Here is a 17589-nt window from a genome sequence, read left to right on the forward strand (position 1 = left end):
TCTGAAACACATTTCAGGGAAGCACGCTTCCCCGATCCATATAGTGTTTCCGGTAACCCTAAACCAAACTCATCTTAGAGAGTTAATTTTAAGCTAAAAAACCTTATTCATGATGATACTTTAGGGTTTCAAGGCAAGTTTGGACCTAGCAAAAGGGCCTATTTTTATAGCCTAACTCTGAATTTTGCTCATAAAGTATATTAATAGCATAGTCACCGATATTGCCAATATTTTGAAAATATCAAGGTCAGCCGATATTTTCCCAAGAATTTCAAAAAAAAAATCTTTATATAGTTTAAGTATCTTTTTTGCTTCTTTGATATTTTAAAACCTTTTCTAATTGTTTCTTTATATTTTTGCAAGAAAAATACTATAAACCCTATTATTCTTTAGCTTTTTTTTATTATTCATAGCTTACGAGATTTTCCTGATATTTTCTCGAGTAAAATCACTTTTTGAAAATATCTCTAAGGAAAAACCTTGATGAGAAATTACCTTGAACGGTACATGTGACTATGATTAATACTTCGCATACAATTTTACTTGCATATATCATTAGTAATCTGCAAGGGTTGCTAGGTCGTCGCCCAGAAGCGACGCGTCACACCGGCGCCCGGGTGTGGTGTCAAATAGGCAAGGGTTCCCTCACTTTGTTGGACGGGTGGGGGTAAAGAAGTTAGTCCAAGACCATAAAATTAGGTTAGCCACTTGGAACATAGGGTCTTTAACTGGTAAGTTGGTAGAGTTAGTAGATGTTATGTGTAGGAGAAAGATTGATATTTTATGTCTTCAAGAGACCAAATGGGTAGGTGAGAAAGCTAAAGTGATAGAACCTTGGGGATATAAGATTTGGTATACAGGAATAAATAGGAATAGGAATGGAGTAGGGATTGTTATGAGTCGTCAGTTTATAGATAATGTAGTTGAGGTCCGTAGGAAGGGTGATAGAATTTTACTTATTAAATTAGTATTAGGTACGGATATTATTAATATTATTAGTGTTTATGCACCTCAAGTAGGTTTAGATGATTCCATTAAGCATCAATTTTGGGAAGATTTAGATGGAGTAGTACAAGAGACATCTTATGGAGAAAAGCTTTTCATCGGCGGTGACCTTAATGGACATGTAGGCATTAGTAGGGATGGATTTGAGAATATCCATGGAGGCTATGGTATAGGAGAAAGAAATGAAAGTGGAGAAAGGATTTTAGATTTTTGTTTGTCCTATGATATGATCTTAGCAAACACTTGGTTTAGGAAGAGGGAGTCTCACCTAGTAACATTTAAAAGTGGGGTTAATACGAGTCAAATAGATTTTTTCCTACTTAGAAAGAGAGATAGGGGTTGTTGCATCGATTGTAAGGTTATACCAGGAGAAAGTGTAGCTACACAACATAGAGTCTTAATTTTAGATCTTAGAATTAGACAATGCCGCAAAAGGGATAGACATAGGATAGATCCTAGAATTAAGTGGTGGGCACTGAAAGGAGCTAAACAAGGAATGTTTGTAGAGCAGGTAGTTAAGGAAGTTGATTGGTGTCTCGAGGAGGATTCAGAATCAATGTGGAATAAGATAGCGGGTGGTATGAGAAAAGTAGCTAAGGAGGTATTGGGTGAGTCTAAAGGCGGTGCACCACTAGGTAAGGATACATCATGGTGGAACGAGGATGTCAAATTAGCTATTAAGGTTAAAAGAGAGTGTTATAGAAATCTAAGTAAGAGTCGTGATAATGAGAATTTGGAGAAGTATATGATAGCAAAGAAGGAAGCTAAAAAAGTTGTTCGAAACGCGAGGGCTAAGGTATATAAGGAGGTTTATGACAAGTTGGATACCAAAGAAGGCGAGAAGGATATTTATAGGCTTGCAAAGATGAGAGATAGGAAATCGAAGGATTTGGGTATGGTTAGATGTATCAAAGATGAAACGCAAAGGGTTTTAGTCAAAGATGAGGAGATTAAGGAAAGATGGAAAGATTATTTTGATAAGCTATTTAATGATAGTCATGCTCAAGATCTTGGAGACTTCTCCATTCCTTTTCATGAGATAAATCGTGACTTCATGCGCAAGATTCAAAAGAAAGAAATTGCAGAGGCTTTGAAGAAAATGAAATCAAGAAGGGCAGTTGGCCCAGATGGTATACCTATCGAGGCTTGGAAATGCTTGGGAGAGAAAGGTTTAGAATGGTTGACAAATCTTTTTAACTTGATTTGGCGAACAAATAAGATGCCTAATGAGTGGAGGAAGAGTACTTTGGTGCCTTTATATAAGAATAAGGGTGATATACAAGATTGCACAAACTATCGTGGTATAAAACTCATGAGTCATACTATGAAACTTTGGGAGAGGGTGATTGAGTCTAGGTTGAGGAAGGTTGTCATGATATCGGAGAATCAATTTGGTTTTATGCCTGGAAGATCAACTATGGAAGCTATACATCTTCTTAGACAACTTATTGAAAGATATAGAAAGAGGAACAAAGATTTGCATATGGTTTTTATTGATTTAGAGAAGGCATACGATAGAGTACCTAGGGACGTTCTCTGGTGGACAATGATGAAGAAAGGTGTTTCTCTCAAGTACATTAGTATAATTAAAGATATGTATGAAGGAGTAGTAACCAATGTCCGCACTTGTGGAGGGGTGACAACCAATTTTCCGATAACGGTTGGGTTACATCAAGGATCTGCTTTAAGCCCTTTCCTATTTGCGATAGTGATGGATGAGCTTACGAGATCAATCCAAGAAAATGTACCGTGGTGTATGTTGTTTGCTGATGATATTGTTTTGATTGATGAGTCTAGAACTGGGGTTAATGCTAAGTTAGAATTATGGAGACAGACATTGGAAGCTAGAGGTTTTAAGTTGAGTAAGAGTAAGACTGAATATATGGAATGTCGGTTTAGTAAGCAACGAAGTAGTGATGGGAGTGTAGTGAAGCTTGGTGAGCAAGATATACCGGTGAATGATTATTTCAAATATTTGGGATCCATCATTCAAAAGTATGGAGAAATTGATGGAGATGTAAATCATAGGATAAAGGTTGGGTGGATGAAATGGAAAAGTGCTACTGGAGTGCTGTGCGATCGTAGAATGCCATTGCGGTTGAAGGGAAAGTTTTATAGGACGACTATTAGACCCGCTTTACTATATGGTACGGAATGTTGGGCTGCCAAGAGACATCATATTCAAAAAATGAGTGTAGCCGAGATGCGGATGCTTAGATGGATGTGTGGAAATACAATAAAAGATAAGATTCGGAACGAAGAGATACGTAAGAAGGTAGGTGTTGCACCAATTGAAAATAAGATGCGAGAGAATCGTTTACGGTGGTTTGGACATATTCGGCGAAGGCCTAATGATGCTCCAGTTAGAAGGTTGGAGAAATGGGAAAATATATTAGTTAAAAGAGGTCGGGGTAGGCCTAGGAAGACTTGGATGGAGATGATAGGAAAGGATATGAATGCTTTGAACCTCACCGAGGACATGGCGTTGGATAGAAATGATTGGAGGAAAAGGATTCATGTGGAAGACCCAAAATGAATTTCTTTTTTGGTTCATATCGCTGACCCCAATTGTTTTGGGATGAAGGCGTAGTTGTTGTTGTTGTTGTTGTATATCATTAGTAATCTTAATTATGTGCTACAACGTCATAAATATTGACAATTTTTTTAAAAATGTGCAATATTTTTAAAGTTTTTCTATAAGCCATGAAAATCATGATATTGTTGCCAGGTCTTCAAAATCACTCCTTTTTCCAATCATCGCAATATTATCGCTGTTTTATCATGGTATTATCATAAATTTATAGTTTTAAAATTTTTAACATTATTATATGTTTTCATTATTTTTCCTCTATTTTAATTTATAAATATACCAAGATTCTCCATACATTTTCTTGGGAAAGAAGAAAATTCAATTCATTGCAAAATTTTCCGAATGAAATTTGTAACCATAGTCACCTATATCGTTCAAGGTAATATCTTGGCGAGGGTTTTTTCTCGAAGAGATTTTCAAAAACTGGTTTCTATAGAAAAAATCTCTGAAGTTTTAAAAATTAAAAATATAAAAAATAATAAGAAAGATAAGAAAATAATAGGTTTCATATCAATTTTCCTTGCAAAATATAAGTTTAGAAAGTATTTAAAAAAGAAATAAAAAATACAAAAAAATGGCCTAAAATATATAAAATAAGAAAAAAATCATAAATATCATGATAATATTGTGATATTTTCATTTTGGCGATATTTTGAAAATATCAAAAGATTTTCCCGATAATATCGGCTACCCTTAATTTCTCATAAAATCTCGCGATATTTTCAAAATGTCACCGATATCAGTGACTATGGTTGTAACTAATTTCAGGTTCTTATGCAGTCAGAAATCTCATAATTTGCCAACTGGTGAAACAAGTGTAGTACAAATATTTTTATGGATTAAATGTATCACCAGCCAAGAAAAAGCCATGTGAGTGATCTTCTAAGCAGGAATAGAATATAAGTACCCTGCACTTGCATGACCATGCAAATGAGTTATCAGACATAGTATACAACCGCATTATCACATTTGAAATGATGTATCTATTATCTATAGGTTAAACCTCCACACATGTTTATGCTGATGGAATCTTTTAGCAACCACATTTCATTCGTCCTACACATGAGCTAGATGAGGAAAACTGGGGACACTTGGGAATGTGGCAGAACCCATACAACATAAGCACACCCAAGTGTCAGTCAGCCAACATGCCGAAGCAGTCATAAAATCTCTGAAAATTAAAAGCAACAGTTATCTAATTCTTTGGTCCTTTTGGATGTGAAATAATCGTCAAACTCACTTTTGATGTTGAACCAAAACTCCTTTGGATGATACGTTCATCTGTTTCAGTTAGTAATGCCTAAGCTATACTCGCTAAATTGAACTCAAATGAGCATGCTAATTGATTGAACTTGCATTCCATGGCTTTCTAGGTTAGTGCTCTAGATTCTATATAGGTGTATATGAATTTTAGTCAAAGATGTGTTTTCTGAAGCATGAATACTCAAAGCCATACAACAAAAGCACAGCTGAAGAGGGATTTGGGCACTTGGACCCCACATAAATCAGTCATCCAGTCCATTATTTTTTAAGTGCTTCAAACATACACAGTACTTTTTTTAGTGAGTAAAAAAATAAAATAAAAGAGAAGAGCAGAAACAAAAAAGGTGCTGAGTCAAAGTACAGAACAAGGAAGAAAAAATATGAGGCATGCCCACAGAAGGCAGTGATCATAGGAGCCGCAATCCACAACCAAAATAAATTTGCTGAAATTTTTTAACTTCTTTAGTTGCTGATTCTTAAGATACAACAGAATCCCAGAAACAGCTCAATTTTTTGAAAAATCAAACATTTGATTTGATTTCTGAACCAAATCAAGTGTGTTTTTGTGTTTTCTGTCGCTTATCAAAATAAATGAAGCTTCCAAAAGTCAAAAATTAAAATAGTTGCAGCCTGTATTTTCCAGAAATTTTCATGATATTACAATAACATCCTGAAATTTTTGTGCTGTACGTGTACCCTACATCACTGCACCTGTACATATGTGATATAGGTGTTTCCTGATCTTCGAGTCATTCGAGAAAATTCCCAAAAGAAATCTAGCAATTATGTGGAATTGACTCAGCCAGAGGAAGATCTAGTTGGCTGGGTGAACTACCTTAACTTTGATTAACTGTGCCACAATGCACATTTCTACTTCTTGTTCACACTGTCTTCATCATCTATTATTCCCTAAATCTTCGCTCATCTATTTGTTGATTAGTTGCCTTTTCACAGGCCTCGAAATGGAAAAAAACACTCGAGCAATATAGTAAATAAGATAAAAAAAAAGGAGGTTTTCAGAGTTCTCCCAGAAAACTTGGCAGTTCAAGAGCCTTCAGAATATTATCCCAATGGAATATGCGGATAAGGATTAACTTTAGTTTATTCCTACATTTATTAAAAGATTGGAGTTCATATACAGAAAGAGGCCCAACCACAATTATCTGGATATCTCAAATTGCTTAACGATTCACTTCTTCAATAGATGCTTCCCAACCAGCTTCCCAAGAAATTCACTAACAGGAGACAACACTTGCCTCTTTCGTCCATGCAATAGAGTTACCATATGATAATATATTTTCCCCAAAATACATGATATCTAAGCTCAAAAGCTTGCTTCTTGAATGAAAAAGCATGTACTCAAGAAAATAAAGAATGATCACGAGGACATTTGAGAGGAAAAAAACACAGCAAGCATGCTGAGAATCAAAAGTATAACCGAGTTAATAAAAAAGCACAAAAAGATGCAATTGACAACAAATAAGATGTAGATGTAACCAATAAATTCAGACTCCTTTTGGCCCCAAACGTTCAAACAATGAAGCTAAATAATGGTATTCAGCCATGACCAAGAATAGAAATCTTACCTTAGCCATGCGCTCCTCATAGTTAGCTTTGGAAGGCCCAACACACTCATCTTCGAAACTTCTATTGCATTGGAGAAAACCAGCATTGAATTTTGCCATGGAAGGAAGTCTCAAGACTTGAAGCTGGTCCATTTTGTCTTCACACTTAACATAAAGGGCTTCACAGAGCTTTGAAGACTGATACTCATTTGTAAGGACAAAATTTTTGTAAACCTGCAATAGGAATAAAAAGTAAGATCTTTATCAAACAATCAAATTTTATGAATCACATGAATTTTGTATAAACATAAACACTAAGTGCCTCAAAAGAAAATCATATAATTATTGGCCAAGATTCCAAGAATTAGCCAATCAGAAAGTGCCAACAAAACTGACAAAAAAAGAGTATAAGTATAGATCTATGACAGAATATCCACCACTCACCTTTTTTATCTCATCATCCAATTGAACCACAGATTGTTTTGCATGACGTCGTCCAAAATGCTGTTGCTCGAAGGCTTTCATTGTACCAGTTCTTGCTTTCTCATGTGCATGCTGCAACATGTTCTCTGATAGTGGCAACTGCACATTGGACATTATCTGGTTGTACAGTTTCAAACAGCGCTCAAGAATTGCTCTGTTGAAAACCTCCACTAGCGACCCCGTTGATGGAATTTCCCCTTTGTTCAAAGCTTCAACGATCTACAATGCAGTTGCAATAGTAAGCAAATGCAAAAGAGTAGGGAATTATATTCTAATTTGAAATTATTCACTTTATATGGATGCAAGAACCTGCTTCAAAAAAGAAACAAACTCCTTCCCATTTAAGGCTCTGCTCTGAACAATTTTTGGACGAATAATTGAGGCAACAAGTTCTTTCAATTGCTCTCTCTTTTTCACATACATGGGATCAAGATCAGCGTCCTTCAAATCACAAAGCTTTGTACGTTGAAGATGCGGCTGTTATACATTTCAAAGTGTACCGTGAATGAGCATTGCTATCATGCAGCATGTTGAAAAAACCTAGATATAGATAAGGAAGAGAAACATCTGGCAAAACTAAAGATCAAAAGATTCAAAACAATGAATGCAGTAGATGCATGGAGGTGGATAGAATCTTAAATTTTAGTGTGTTCCAAAAACAATGTCATATATTATGGGCACCAATAGAAAGCAATAGCAAGAACAGTTAGGGGTGGACAACGGACCGGATACCCGGCCTGCTACGGGTCAGGCTCGGGCCAGTGTTTGAAAGCATGGCCCAAAAAAGATCGGGCTGAGCCTGGCCAGATATGTTATCAGGTCAGACTTGTTAAAAGATAGTTGTTATATATATTATATATATACTTTTGTATGTACATACACACATAGCACAATCCAGGGGTATTTTGGTCTTTTAAACATTGTAATAGGTGTCACCCCTTAGAGGGACTTTTGTGTTTTTTATTTTTCATTTTATGTACATCTATGTCACATGGGTGCGGGTGCGGGGGTGCGGCACTTTCAAAAAACTTGGGTGCGGGGGTGCAGCAAAAATATAAATATAAATATAAATATATATATATAAGGTCCAAAAGTTGGACATAAATGACCATGGGTGCGGTCAACGCACCCAGGGTCAGGTTGACCGCACCGGGTGCCGCACTCGTACTCGCACCCAGTTGGCCGAGTCCATGTGACATAGATGTACATTGTTGTATTGTCAAGGGCACTTACAGTCATATAGCTCTTGGGAGCTCCCAACGGCTAGATTTCTAGCTATTGGGGAGCCCTCAACAGCTATTTCCTTGGAGCTTCTCACTCCTACTTTTGTGTATAAATATGGGCCTTGAGCCCCTTGTAACTCAATGCATTTTTTGTACATTTCAGGTGAATAAATATAATCTTTTACATTGTGTTTGTTAATCCCCTAAGTGGCTATTATGCTTTGCCCTCTTTGCTGAGTTTGTATTAGCCTCTTGTTTGAGGTGTGTGGAGAGCTCTTGGTTTCATTACATGGTATCAGAGCCATCACTATTTTGATCGTGGTAAAAGGGTGCTTGTATGGACGTGAGATCATGGATCGTACGAGCGTGGACTCACGGTGCCCAAAAGAATTTTGCCTTCATTGTTTTCTTCTTCCTCTCTATCTCTCTATCTCTCTCTTCTTGTACCTATGGACGATGAATGAGAAGTAATCACCACTATACCCATGAGGCTCAATGACATAAATTATATGATGTGGGTGTATATATATATATATATATATATATATATGTTGCTGTCCTGTATTTTTGTATCTCTTTTTTTTATTTTTTACTTTTTTTTTAATTTCCTTTGATGACTGTGTCAGCTATAGGAGCTGTTGGACTCCCCAACGGCTAGTTTTCTAACCGTTGGAGACTCCAACAGCTATCTCAGGTTGTTCTTATTTAAAGGCCTCTTGGCCTTCTTGTATATCATTGATTCTTTGAAGCTTTTCTATTTTTTGTTAATAATACACAGTGCCTTAGTGCACTTATTTCCTTTGTCTTGAGTGAGATACAGATTTATATCTGTATTGTGTTGAAGATCCGCTGATTTACATGGTATCAGAGCCAGGTTCCCTGTAAACAGCTATTTCTTGTTTTGAAGCACCTCGGTTTGCTGGTTTCTGAACACCAACTGTTTGGTGTTTTGCCTCTGATCAAAGGCAGATCAGTTTCTGATCTGATTCTGTTCTTACGCTGCTGCTGTGGGCATAATCTGTTGCTGTCAAATCTGCTGCCACAGCTTGCTGTTTGAAGTGCTGCAGCAACCAACTTTGCTGCGGAAGAATCTTGTGCTGTCATCATTGGTGTATTGCTGAAATTTTGAAGACTGTTGCATTTCAAAGGCATTCCTGTGTTCAAAAGTCATACTCTTCTTCAAATCTATAAGGTTGGATTCTTCTTATTTTAAATTATGTTTTGTTGAAATGGAAGAGAAAGAATCCGGTTTCTTGTCTACCATTCCCAAGCTTTCTTCTACCAATTATAGAACATGGGCCTCTTCTATGGAACATATTTTTTGGGGAAGAAATCTTTGGGGATATATAGATGGATCCGATGAGGAACCTCAACTATCTCTCACAAAGAAAGTTGTGTGAAAGTATCTCCAACAAGATACTACGAACAATATTACAATATTCTTGGAAATAAATGCGTATACAAACGCCCAACAAGAACACTTGAAACACTTGTGCACACAATGCACAACACAAACTCACAAATGCACAAATACGAACCCAAAAGTCATAAGTTCCACTAACACAAGCTTGGGCTATAATCCCAAAGCCTTACCAAATACAATGGAGGAGAGCCCTTTATATAGGGCTTGGATAGACCCTTGGAGGGGCTCCCACATAGTCGTTGGAGGGGCCCAACGACTAGTGGTGGGGCCCCCAAGGTACAAAGTACAAAGGGTACAAAAAAGAAAAAAGAGAAAAAAAAAGAGAAAAATAAAAAGGAAAAAATACAATACATATTCAAGAAATGAATATGCGCTAAAATGAGAAAAAGACTAAACTACCCCTACGGCTAAATAATAGAAATATATATTTTATATATATAATAAGTAGATACATATACATATATATTAATATATGTATATGTATTACCTTATATATATAAAATATATATATAACATTACATGATTTGATTACATAATTTAACAAGTTGAAGGGAAAGAAGTGGAGTTAAATGAAAATGAAAAAGAAAAGGCTTTCAATGAATACAATAAGAAATGGAGAGCTTGGAAGTGTGGTCATCATAAGGCCATTCATTGGCTTCAAGCGGGTGTAGATTCGGCCACACAAGCTCAAATATCCAATTTTCAATTAGCTTATGAAGCTTGGGATTATATAAAGGAAACCTTTACTTTAAAGGATGCTGCTCACAAGGCCAATCTCCAAAGAGGCATTATGCTTGCACAACAAGGAGACAAAACTATTAGGGAATTTTATGGAGAAATAATGCAATTATGGGATCAACTTTTATTATGTGAACCCAAATGGACAACTGATTTAGCTCTTCGAAGGCAACAATTAGAAGAAGACAAACTTTTTAAATTCATTAATAGCCTTCGACCGGAGTTTGCTGGAGTAAAAACAGCCCTTCTTCATAGAGAACGACCACCTACGATTCAAGAAGCACTTGTCGAGTTAACAATGGAAGAGACAAGGTTGACAAGTCAAAATCTCAAGAATGATAGTGTCCTTGCCACGTCTAAACCAGGATATAATGTCAAGCCTTATAGACCTCCGCACTTCAACAAGCAAAGCAATGAAGATTTTTACAAAAATGTTATATGCCATTATTGGAAACAAACGGAACATATTAGACCTAAATGTCCCAAGCTAAGGAAGGAAGAAAAGAAAGTTGCCACCATTGAAAGTAAGGAAGAATCTTCTTTAAGTGACATTCAAGCCCTTATGGGAGGGATGCAAGCTTCTATCTCTCAACTTGTTCAAGCACTTCAACCTTTGATCAAGGGAAATTCTTTCACCGGAGCCACCATCTTGTCCAATCAAGGTATGAATTCTTGGCTTCTAGACTCGGGTGCCTCTTTTCATATGACTCCCAATTAAACTATTCTTTCTGAATGTAAACCCATTTACTTGGACAAATATGTTTCTACGGCCGATGGAACAAATTTAAAAATTAAAAGTATTGGAAAACTTGATAAGAACCTTCAAAATCTCAAACTTTTTAAAGTTCCTAATGTTAGATGCATTCCCAAATTGAATTTAAATCTTTTATCTGTTTCACAAATAACCGATCATGGGTGCAATGTCCTCTTCTCATCCAAAGATTGCATTGTGCAGGATCGCCAGTCCAGGATGCAGATTGGGGAAGGCCATAGAAGAGATTTGTACTACATGGATTTTCTTGACTTAGGCCAAAAAGCTTTTTATAATTCCATGAAGAAAGTTGATATAAATATTCTTCATGAAAGATTAGGGCATCCCCACATAGAAAAACTGTCTACCTTATCCTTTGCTATGGAATTTTGTAAGGAAAATTTTGTCAGTAATGATTGTATTTTAGGAAAAATGAAAGCTCTACCTTTTGGTTCAAGAAATTTTCTTTCTGCTAAACCTTTTGAATTAATTTATTCGGACGTATGGGGACCGGCACCCGTGGTCTCTAAAGGAGGCTTCTCTTATTATGTAATTTTTTTTATGACTTTACTAGATATACTTGGATATATTTCCTTAAGTTTAAATCTGAAGTCTTTGGTTACTTCAGTATTTTTCACAAAATGATTCAAAATCAATTTGATGATAATGTTATTATGCTAAGAACTAATTCAGGAAGAGAATATCCTTCTAATGAATTTAAAAATTATTTAGAAGAAAATGAAATTATTCATCAAAGGTCTTGTCCTAAAACTCCTCAACAAAATGGTTTAGCTGAAAGAAAACATAGACATATCATTGAAACAACTAGAACTTTACTTATTTCAAGGAATGTTCCAAAAAAAATTTGGGCAGAAGCTGCTCTTACGACTGTCTACTTAATAAATAGAATGCCCTCCTCATGTCTTCAAAATATATCTCCTATTTACAAGCTTTTGAAAATAGAACCTGATTACAATCGTCTTAGAGTATTTGGATGTAAATGTTTTGTCCTAACAGATTAAAATGACAAGCTTTCTAACAAGGCTATTCCTTGTGTCTTTATAGGGTATGCTGAAAACCAAAAGGGATACAGATGTTATGATTTAAAAAATGACAAACTTCATGTATCTAGGAACGTGACCTTTCTTGAAAATGAAAATGGATTTGATAAGAGTATCTCACAAAACTCCAATGATTATTCTTTTCTAAATATACCTGTATTGACTAATGATGACTTTGATACTAATACCGATGATCAATTTGATGAAGAAACCACAAATGTAGAGATGTTACCTATCAGATGTGAATCCATTGATGATCCCTCTGATCTGAATGAGTCTACTAGTGATTCTCCTATTAGAAATGAACAAGAGTTTGTTAGAAGATCTCAAAGAATGACTAGGCCACCTACAAAATTTGTCTCATATGATTCTTTTTCTCCAAAACATAGATCTTGTCTTATAGCTTTACATGCATTTGTTGAACCTGCTTATTACAATGATGCCAAAGGCAAACCCAAATGGAAGGAAGCTATGAAATGTGAATTGAATGCTCTTGAAAAGTGTAAAACTTGGGAGATTGTTAACCTTCCAAAGGACAAAAAACCTATAGGGTCTCGATGGGTGTATAGAGTTAAGACTAAAAGTGATGGAAGTCTTGAGAGATATAAAGTTAGACCTGTAGCGAAGGGATATGCTCAGGAATATAGGATAGATTATGAGCTCCTGTAACTCGTATGACATCTGTTAGAGCTCTTATTTCTATTGCTTCCATTAAAGGTTGGTCTCTTTATCAAATGGATGTTAAAAATGCATTTTTAAATGGAGACCTTAATGAAACTGTTTATATGGAACCTCCTCCTGGTATAAATCTTCCTCAAGGAAAAATTCTTCAACTTAAGAAAGCTCTGTATGGTTTGAAACAAGCTCCTAAAGCTTGGTTTGACAAATTCAGTAAGATAATGGATCAACTTCAATTCAAATCTTGTTACACTGATACTGCTCTTTTTGTTAAAAATTCTCAAGGAATTGTGATTTTACTATTGTATGTTGATGATATGATCATAACTGGAAGTGACAAACATGAGATTACTGAAATAAAAAATATTCTTAAACAAAAAATTGATATGTCAGATTTAGGTTTCCTGACTTATTTTCTTGGTATTGAGGTAGCCTATTCACTCAGAGGCTACCTCCTATCTCAAATTAAATTTGCGTCTAGTATTATTGATCGTTCAGAAATCACTGATGATAAAGTTGTAGATACCCCTGAAGCTTTGGGTGTAAAAATCATGGTTGCCAGTTGAGGAAGCGGGAGCGGGAAGCGATACGGAAAGCGGGAGCGGGAAGCGAGGCACTTTCAAAATTTTAGGAAGCGGGGAAGCGTGGGACCACTTAGGACCGATTCGGGAAGTGTCTCGGAAGCGACCTAGGAAGCGTCTCGGAAGCGACCTAGGAAGCGTCTCGGAAGCGAGGGGAAGCGAAAAAAATAAAAATAAAAAATAAAAAATACAAAAAAAAATTGAAAAAAACAGGGGAAGCGAGGGGGAAGCGTGGGGGAAGCGAGATGGGAAGCGCGCTTCCCATTAAAGGGAAGTGTGTCCCCCATTAAAGGGAAACGCGTCCCCCATTAAAGGGAAGCGTGCTTCCCAAAAAAGGGGGGTGCTTCCCCCAACGCTTCGGAAGCGCGACGTTTCGCGCTTCCCCTTTTAGGTAGGCGCTTCCGGTAACCCTGGTAAAAATGAAGATTAATGATGGGGAACCACTATCCAATCTCACTCCTTACAAACAACTCATCGGAGCACTTTCATATCTTACTATCACTCGTCCAGATATCTCTCATGTTGTGCATACGGTCAGTCAGTTTCAACATGCTCCAACTACAGTTCATATAGGAGTTGTCTTTCGCATTGTCAGATATATCGAGAATACTCTAACAAAGGGCCTTTTTTTGTCTTCTTCATCATCGTTGGAACTCACTGCATATACAGATGCAAACTGGGGAGGTGATCCTAATAATCGTCATTCTACTACTGGCTTCTGTATCTTTTTGGGAAGCTCATTGATATCATGGTGGTGCAAGAAACAACAAAAAATATCTTTATCGTCAACTGAAGCAGAATATCGAGCGATGGCTACTACAACTTCTGATCTTATTTGGATAAAAAAGTCTCCTAAAAGATATGGGTGTAGGCCTGAATTCTCCATCAAAATTATGTTACGACAACAAGAGTGCTATTTACATTGCCAGCAATCACACGTTTCATGAAAGAATCAAGCATATACAGATAGATTGTCATTGTGTTCAGAAGAAGTCCATTGAGCTGCCATTTGTTACATCTGAGCATCAGCTGGCTGACTTCTTCACCAAACCCCTTGCGGCTCCTCACTTTAATTTCCTTCTCAGCAAACTTTCGGTCCTTCGCCCGTGGGTTTGAGGGGGGTGTTAAAATATATATATATATATATATATATATATATATATATATATATATATATATATATATATATTGTTGTCCTGTATTTTTGTATCTCTTTTTTTGTATTTTTTTATTTTTTTATTTTTTTTGTATTTCCTTGTTGACTGTGTCAGCCATAGGAGCCGTTGGACTCCCCAACGGCTAGTTTTCTAACCGTTGGGGACTCCAACAGCTATCTCATGTTGTTCTTATTTAAAGGCCTCTTGGCCTTCTTGTATACCATTGCTTATTTGAAACTTTTCTATTTTTTGTTAATAATACACAGTGCCTTAGTGCACTTATTTCCTTTGTCTTGAGTGAGATAGATATAAATCTGTATTGTGTTGAAGATCCGTTGATTTACAGTGGGCATACATAGTAAAGCATAAAATTTGGGAAAATGGCATATGGGGCTTGGTGGATGGATCCGAGAAGAAACCAAAGCTCGTGCTCACCAAAAATGAAAACGGCAAAGAAATTGCGCTTCAAGGAGATGAGATGAATAAAGCCATTGTCGACTATGAAAAGGAGTGGAAGATAGCTTATTCCAAACTCATGGGATGGCTCATTAATAGTGTTGAAATAAAGAAATATTTTAGCTTAGCAAAGTTTGAATTTGCTAGCGATGGTTGAAAATATCTCCAAGATATGTATTCTTTAAGAGATGTAGTTCATATATGTAACCTTCAAAAGAAAGAACGAACCACGACCCAAGGAAATATGAGCATAAGAGAGTATTACAATGCTCTATCATTCCTTTGAGATTAATTGGCTCTCTTGGAGCCTAAGTGGCATTGCCCACTTGACATTGAATTCCGAGAAAAGCAAATATACTCGAAGCATTTTTATCATTTCATAAATGGGCTTAGGCCCGAATTTCAAGGAACCAAATCATCCCTTCTTCGTAGAGGAGGTGTTCCTTCTATAGTAGAAACTTTAGAGGAACTAACTATGGAAGAAAATAGATTAAAGAAAACCTCCTCTACCAAAGATGAAGAATTGATGCTTGCTATGTCAAAACCCGAGAATCATACAAAAACATATACGCCTATTCACTTTGGAAGAGGCCAAAATGACTATGGAAAAAGCTCAAGTGGTTATGGGAAGAGCTCAAATGACTATAAAAAAAAAATTAGTGACTAAAAGTACAAGAGAAGTGGTAAGATAATATGCCACTTTTGCAAAGAATTGGGTCACATCAAGCCATTTTGCCCAAAAAGGAGAAATAAAAAGAATATAGCCTCTATGGGATCATCAAGCAAAAAAAGTGGAGTAGATGAAGGATTCAAGAACGCCTCCTTTGTCCAACTCATGAAAATTCTTCAACCACTAATCAAAGCTCAATCTTCCTCTCTCTTCGGTGCGGCCGTATCAACATGCATGAACCCCGGTAAGAATTCTTGAATTCTTGATTCTGGTGCCTCTTTCCATATAACTCCAAATGAGTTTATACTATCCAAATGTTTAATTAACTCAAATGATTCTTATATTTCAACAGCCGATGGAACATCTTTGAAAATTACAACTTTGGATACTTTTGAAAGTTTTTCTAAAAATAATCAAAAATTTTATGTCCCAAACATTAGAGAAGTGCTCATACTTAACCTAAATCTCTTATTTGTTTTTCAAATTACTGATAGGTGTGAGGTCATATTTTCATCTAATGATTGTTTGGCATAGGATCTCCAATCCAAGAAGTTGATTGGGCAAGGCCATAAAACAAGAGACCTTGAAATTTTTGTAGTTTTGTTGAAAAAAAAAATATTGAACATTGGCATAAGAGATTAGGATATCCAAGTATGTCAAAAATGTATTTTTTTTCTTTTCTTAAAAAATTGTAATAAAAAGGAGATGACTTGTGAAGATTGTATACTTGGAAAAAATGAAATAGCTACCTTTTAGAAATATTCAATTTGTATCTAAATAACATTTTAAGTTAATACATTCGAACGTATGGGGACCAGCATCGGTTATGTCTAAAGGAGGAGTTTCTTATTATGGAATTTTTGTGGATGACTATAATAGGCACACATGGATATACTTTATTAAACTCAAATCCGAAGTATTTGAATGTTTTCAAAACTTTCATAGTTATGTTAAAAATCAATTCAAAACATCTATTAAAATATTTAGATCTTATTCCGAAGGAGAATTTTTATCAAAATATTTTAAAAGCTTTCTTGATCAATAAGGGATTACCCATCAAAATTCTTGTCATTACACCCCCACAACAAAATGGGTTGGCCGAAAAAAAACATCGACACATTATTGAAGGTCGAAAAAAAGCATTGACACATTATTGAAGGCCGAAAAAAAGCATGAACACATTATTGAAACCACTAAGACTCTTCTAATATCCAAAAATATGCCAAGAAATTTTTGAGCCAAAGTCGTCCTGACAGCCGTTTACTTAATCGATAGAATGCCTTTCACTATTCTCGAAAAAACTTCTCCCATTGACACACTATTTAAAAAAATTCTGATTATTCACGATTAAGAATCTTTGGTTGTAAATGTTTTGTTCTTTCCAACAAAAATGATAAACTTTCTACTAAGGTCATTCCTTGTGTTTTCCTAAGCTATGTCGAAAACAAAAAAGGATTTAGATGTTATGATATTGAAAAAGACAAGCTTTATGTCTCAAAAATATAACTTTTCTTGAAAATGAAAATGGTTTTGAAAAATTTGAATCTAAGAAACCATTTGAGTATTCTTTTTTGTTTGAACTAATGAATAAGCATAATATTGAAGAAAGTAATGATGTTGATATAAACTAACCTAGCTTTATATCTTTTTAATATCCCATCACTTTTAGTTTTTATCTTATAGACCCATCTACATCCTATAGTTTTTCTTCTTTTAGGTAACGTTTGAATTTCCAAAGTTTTGCCTTTTCTAAAGCTTCTAATTCATCATTCATTGCCTTAATCCATTCTTGATGGTTTCTAGCATCATGGTAAGATGTTGGTTCTACATAATGAGTGTATAGCCAATAGACAAGATCTATATTTAGGTTCAAAAGAATCATAAGATACAAATCTACTAGGAGCCCTTGAAATTCTCATAGATTTTCCAACACTAGAAGAATCTA

The 17589-nt window shown here is 35.7% G+C and overlaps 1 protein-coding gene across 1 annotated transcript in view; it reads right to left on the reverse strand.

Moving 5' to 3' along the window:
• LOC149831665 (uncharacterized) overlaps nucleotides 1-17589 on the reverse strand; it is an 82919-nt gene that overhangs the window by 41921 nt on the left and 23409 nt on the right. Inside the window, exons 13-15 of the mRNA XM_090014054.1 lie at nucleotides 7216-7383; nucleotides 6868-7125; nucleotides 6445-6657 (exon numbers count right to left, since the gene is read on the reverse strand). Of these exons, the coding sequence (XP_089870180.1) occupies nucleotides 6445-6657; nucleotides 6868-7125; nucleotides 7216-7383 (639 nt within the window). The remainder of the gene's footprint in view (nucleotides 1-6444; nucleotides 6658-6867; nucleotides 7126-7215; nucleotides 7384-17589) is intronic.

This window comes from Nuphar pumila, chromosome 7 (genome assembly GCF_984573655.1).
Source record: "Nuphar pumila chromosome 7, dmNupPumi1.hap1.1, whole genome shotgun sequence".
NCBI classification, from domain to species: Eukaryota; Viridiplantae; Streptophyta; class Magnoliopsida; order Nymphaeales; family Nymphaeaceae; genus Nuphar; species Nuphar pumila.